Below are 6,229 nucleotides of genomic sequence, written 5' to 3' on the forward strand. Positions count from 1 at the left end.
TGATTTAAGTAAATATATTTTGGACATGTTTCGTTTTAATCGACAGTTGTTTTGTTGTATACGCCGTGCTGTTGTCTGTAAACTTCAATCATAACTATGCAATATCTATCAGGCTCATATATTTGAAGATTTATCAAAACATGATTTAGATTTATAGAAATGATTTCAAATTTGCTTAAATGGCCTTTATATTTTGTGTTGAAATATGCGTGCCCCAGTTTCCCTCAAATTTTTAGAGTTTTTCGTACTCTTACCCATTTACATCAGATGTAATAGATATTTTAAATTTGTCTGAGCTAGTAAATCTACATAGTGAACCTGACCGATATTCAACATTTATTTTCTTCTGAATCAGTGCTTTTCCCGTTCATAAGTGTATAGACAAAATATAAGTGAGATGATATAATTAAAAAAACAGAGTGATCTGTGGCAATTTATTCGACCTAATGTTAGAAGGTTACGTAATCACACCAATATTAGCACACCAAAGGGAAGCATGAGACAGAACGACTTTCTTGACCATAGGATGAGTTGTAGCACAGTATATACGGTTAATTCCTTAATGAAATCATTTGGCATCGTTTAAATAAAAAATAAAACCGTATTTTCTCGTTGATTTAAAGCTGTCGTACCGCATTGAGAGCTCGCAATCAGATGTGTACTATCACGTCACTGGCTCTGACAACACACGTTTTACACTTGGGACTAGTCAACGAAGTGGAGATCGCCGAGTGCCGAGTAGCAAACGCTCAGTCTCAAGTGTCCGATACAGCACAGGGGTTAGCAACCACGATTATTTAACTTGAATTTTGAATATGCAGTATTAAAGGCCGGCTGTACTAGTTCAGTCAAAATAGATTAGACCACACAGCGAGGTCACTGACAGGTGGCTATCTGAATAACTCAGCTCTCAATTAACATAAAAGAAAGAGGATCATGGGGGACCAACAGGCACCGATCGGGGAAGTCTTCTATATAGAGGGAGCAAGTACCTACCAGTAGGACAGAGTGGCTTTAATGAACCATTTCAGTTCTAGTTACGCTATGCAGAAATAGATCTTTAACGACTACGACTATGTCAGTGACAAGGGCAGTGGAGCACTCATATACATTTTGAAAATTTTGTTCTTTTAGACCAGAAGCTATGATTTGATATATATATATTTGTTATAAATTCTTTGATATGGTTAGCTAAAGGACATCATGAATTATTTCGTTGACACATAACATTTATATTGATAGTTTTTCATCATAGTTTTCAACGAAATTATATCGTTACTGTAATACGTAAAAGCAATTGATCATGCAATTTTACAAGTAATCTAAAATAAATAGAATCATCTAATGCCAGATGAGTATACAAAACTGCGAGCAAGACTTTGATTAGACAACAATATCTTTTACCACGGCATACATGTACTTCAATACCTTCCTCACATTCTAACATTCAATTGTAACACAAAACAATCATTCAAGTGAAAATAATTTTTTTAATTTTTTTTTGTTTAAAGTTGCCTCCACGCATGGGAAGCTCGCAATCCAATCACTACAGCAAGAACCCAGGATCTGACATCAAACGTTCTATTAAGGGGTACGGCCAGCGAAGTGGAGATCAAGTGTCGAGTAGCAGACGTTCAGCCTCGAGTGGCTTTTACAACAACGGTCTCACGATCCATGAATGAACAGGGAACGTTTAGGTCTACCGTTAGAAGCTCTACTGAAAACTACACTGTGTTAACGCTACATGTATACAGTATAATGCCCTAAAATCAAAGTACTTGACTATTTCATTTCCCACACGAGTAGTGAGTTGTTCTGCCGATAAATCGATATGAAATGTATTATTTCACTTCATATTTAATCTTATCTAAACAATTAATGTTCAGATATCATAAACATCTTTGATGTGGTAAGTAACATATGGGACAAACAGTCTGGAATATCGTAATATCAATTAAATCGAATTAAGGGCCTGGAATAAATTCATAGATTGGAGAGCGAAGTTTTCAAAATATTAACCGGTTAATATAAAATAGGTTACCACGTAAATTGTTTTCCATTACGGTAACTTCTACTAAATCATTCAAGAAATATTTAAAAACTTTTTTATACATATGTAAATAAAAGCATTGTAGTAGGATATTTTATTGTTTTGAATATTCTGGACTCGGAGGTTTTGATGCTGTTGGTAATCTGCTCTGTAAGGGTGCGTTTAATCGACACTTTTTCCACCTAGAATCACGGTTTCTAAAGACGTTTAGTTTAAAACGCAATGCGTTAAAGCGATTTTTTCGTCGGTCGTAAAAATAAACGTGTTTAAAAACACAAACATGAAACGCTGAAAAAGATGCGTTTTGTATCATGATTCTGCAGAATCACGGTCGCTAAAATTCGATTGAACGGACGGAGTTTTCACTCATGATTGTATGACGAAGCCTGTTCCGGTTTGGGAAAAACCGCGCGCCCGCTTTGCATGCAATTTGCGTTCACTATACCATCATGGCCTGTTTCGTTATGTTATTCCTTGTTTCCCTTTTATCATTTTCTCTTTCTGTCTTTCCTTATGTTATTCTTTGTTTCTTCCTTCTATTCTGTTATTCTTTGTTTTTTTCCTTCTATCACCTTTTCTTATGTTATTCTCTGTTTTTATCATTCTATCATGTGCTCTTTCTGTATTTCCTTATGTTATTCTTTGTTTCTTCCTTCTATCACCTTTTCTTATGTAATTCTTTGTTTTAAGCATTCTATCAATTTCTCTTTCTGTCTTTCCTTATGTTATTCTTTGTTTCTTCCTTCTATCATCTTCTTTTATGTTATTCTTTGTTTTTATAATTCTATCACTTTCTTTTATGTTATTCTTTGTTTCTTCCTTCTATTACCTTCTCTTTTGTTATTCTTTGTTTCTTCCTTCTATTCTTATGTTATGCTTTGTTTTTTCCTTCTATCACCTTTTATGTAATTCTTTGTTTTAAGCATTCTATCACTCTCTTTCTGTCTTTCTGTCTTTCCTTATGTTATTCTTTGTTTCTTCCTTCTATCACCTTCTCATTCTTTGTCTTATTATTGCGATCTATGCTCAAAACAGCAGTCGACAGTCGGTCGTAAACAATTCCAGAAAGCGCGCGCCGAAGTTCCTGGATCAAACTGCGCAGTGTGATGCGCAGTGGCTGGGCTCGAAATGAGCTAGAATCAGCGTTGATGAAAAATCGCTTGAACGCTAACCGCAGTGACCTTGTTTTTTGTAACGGCGTTTTGGTTTGTGATTCATGTTTGTGATTCTAGCTTCGAAAATTTGATTGAACGCACCCTTAAGCGCTTTGATCAGCTTTGAATGTGATATAGCACTATGAAAGAACCTAAATACTGTCATATTTCTGTTATTCCTAATGTTTGAAATGTTAAATATGCAAAATCTTGGAATGAAATTCACCGTATTATTCGTACAAGTGCAACTATTTTAACATATATCTATATATATATTTAAAAAAAAACTATATATGTAAATTTGATGAGAAGTGGAAAGTAAGTGAACCTTAGTTTAGAACTTTAACTTATTTACTTACTATATATGTTTATATGTCGAGGATATTTTTCTATATCAAGTTTTGTATTCATATATATGAATTGTTGCATATAATACAATGGGGATTTAGTATTGGACTGTGATAAAGCTGTAATTAAGATGTATCTTAGTTCCATTCTGCTATGTCTTAGATTTCATGAACGTTTTGCGAATTCAAAACTTTGGAACATACTATTCTTGAATTTAATGTTTCTAGTTTAAATTCTTAGGAATCATTCTATGGAGCTAGAGTAAGGTCGTATGATCAACATTACAAATATAAACTAGGATCACAATTAATTTTGGTCATAAGTGTTTTCAGTGATTTAATTTGTTTCCAAGAACTGCATAATCTTGACACAGCAGATAAAGTATGTACAGTAATTGACTATACTCTTCTTCAACTGGTCCATGTTATTTGCAAGAATATTGAAATGTTATATCCTTTCTAATATATTATAGAATATGGTAAGTTTTTGCAATCTGTATCAAACTTGGTGATAAATGAACTCCATTTAGAGTGACATTATTTGGGAGTGCAGTAAAAAAAAAAAAATTAATATGATGTATAGAATACCATGATACTCATGTCGTATTATGGGTTCTAGGAAAGGCCATTCGTATGCTAAATATACTTCGTCGTTACTCGAAAGGCGTAGAAAGAGTACCATCCTAAAACGACCTAAAACGGTGTTGACTAAGTGGATAAGTAAGGTTATGATGTGATGATGGCATCCTTACAGATTATATATATAGTTAAAACTGAATTATTCATTATCATTTGGTTATGAGTCTACTAGGTGCACAGCAGATAGAGAAGGGACATTTTTACCTTTTCATGGGCCTTTGTTCTATCTGTATCACATGCGTGGAATTTGTTCACACAGAAACCTTTTTTATTTGTAGCAGGAAGGGGACTTGTCTTGATTTGTTTTTAAAAGGAAGATAGCTCCTCTCCTCAGCCCCGTCCCCCTCCTTTCCCGGCGCTACAATTCTTAGTTTGGTATCTCGTTTAACGTTACTGCTGTTATGGTTCACGCCCTGTTCTTATCCTTCGATCTGAATGAATTGGTCCTATTATGAAATTAGTGATGACATAATCTGTTGTTTTAGGAATGAGGTATATGACGAGATGTTCTTACATTTGTTTTATCGATTCTGTTTTACGTCATCAGGTATTATGTACATGTACAAAGGGTAAAAGGAGGTCGTTTTGATGGTAAATGTGAATCCAGGTACTACCCATAATTCAACTCAGTTGAGCCTAGTCGTGTCAATAACAATCGTATCTATTGTGGTCAAATATACAGCAAGCCTCTCACAAATTTGATAGCTCCAACCAAACTGGAACTAGATTTCGCCGACACCAACGAGCCAAACACAAATTGACCAGCAACTGAAAACCTAATTATGTATTACCTACCGGCCCGCAATTTTTTTCTTCCCAAACAGGTTTGAAAATTACTAATATTTCCGGTCTTCTGATTCGCTGATATGTTTTAAGTCATAATCAATGTCGGTGGGATTGGTCTGTTAAGATGCGGTGTGAGTAGTGCCGTATCAGCTCAACGTACCAAGGAAATTCACCTACCAAAATTCACATTTGATATTGGATATTTTGCAAGAATGAACAAGCACTTTCAGAATAAGTACCCATGAACATAATATTACACGGTGTGAAGGGTTCAAGACAAAATTGCAAACACCAAATCAGGAAAGATCACAAATATAGACCCCCTCCTGTATTGTAAATGTATCCACCTTCCCCTATTCTTTACTATTCTATCATCATTATTTTGCATTTGCTATTTCTATTTCGATTCTATTTTATTATTGATGTACTTCTTTTAAAATCGTTTTTGTTGTTGATCTGTGTTAATAACAAGCTGTTTTTCTTCACAGACCATTTTTTTTCCGACATGTTCAATGTTTTTATAACTTTCTTGTTATTGCTCATGATTTTTATGAATAAATCTTAAAATCTTAAAATCTTGAGACTTATAAATATTGTTCGAATCGAAGTACGTACGTGTGTGCAACTTATAAACTGTGTGCATAATCAGCTATAGACGCACGAGCCAGTCGTTTTGAGGAAATTAAGATTCACATAATTTTAAAGATACGATAAAAACAAGATAGCCAACATAGTGGGATTTGGGGTGTATATATTTGTCTTAGACTTTCATCTATCAATGAAAACTTTCAACTTCAATGCAATTATTATTGGTAATAATAATTATTGATTTTTCAGGGGGGGGGGGGGGGGGGGGGTAAGAGCACACTTTTTTTGGGGGGTCTCGAAATTTGAAAATTTGACATTTTGTTCTGTTGGGGGGGGGGGGGGGGGAGGTCACCTTTTTGGGGTCAGCCATCAGCCATTGGCATAACTCAAAGGGGGGGGGGGGATTTCAAAAAAACATACATAAAACATACACATAAAAAATACTCAAGGGGGTTTAACCCCCCCTCCCCCCCCCCCCCCCCTCTGCGTACGCGCCTGGTCCTACAATGTTCCATATTGTATCTCGGATTGCTACAATATGACAAAATTTACATTTACTTTTGATAAGTACATTTGTTTGAAAAAAAACTCTCTTACTTTTAAGGAAATTAGGGGCATTTGGAATTCCAGGATTTCTAAAGGCCATAACATATTTTAGGTAAGGG

The 6,229-nt window shown here is 34.9% G+C and overlaps 1 protein-coding gene across 1 annotated transcript in view; it reads left to right on the forward strand.

Moving 5' to 3' along the window:
• Positions 1 to 2,240, forward strand: part of LOC115920669 (sushi, von Willebrand factor type A, EGF and pentraxin domain-containing protein 1-like) — a 41,179-nt gene extending 38,939 nt beyond the window's left edge. Inside the window, exons 27-28 of the mRNA XM_030977037.1 lie at positions 624 to 779; positions 1,512 to 2,240. Of these exons, the coding sequence (XP_030832897.1) occupies positions 624 to 779; positions 1,512 to 1,682 (327 nt within the window). The 3' untranslated portion in view covers positions 1,683 to 2,240. The remainder of the gene's footprint in view (positions 1 to 623; positions 780 to 1,511) is intronic.
• The last annotated feature ends 3,989 nt before the right edge of the window (positions 2,241 to 6,229 follow it).

This window comes from Strongylocentrotus purpuratus, unplaced genomic scaffold, assembly GCF_000002235.5.
Source record: "Strongylocentrotus purpuratus isolate Spur 01 unplaced genomic scaffold, Spur_5.0 spur5_scaffold_9, whole genome shotgun sequence".
Lineage (NCBI taxonomy): Eukaryota > Metazoa > Echinodermata > Echinoidea > Camarodonta > Strongylocentrotidae > Strongylocentrotus > Strongylocentrotus purpuratus.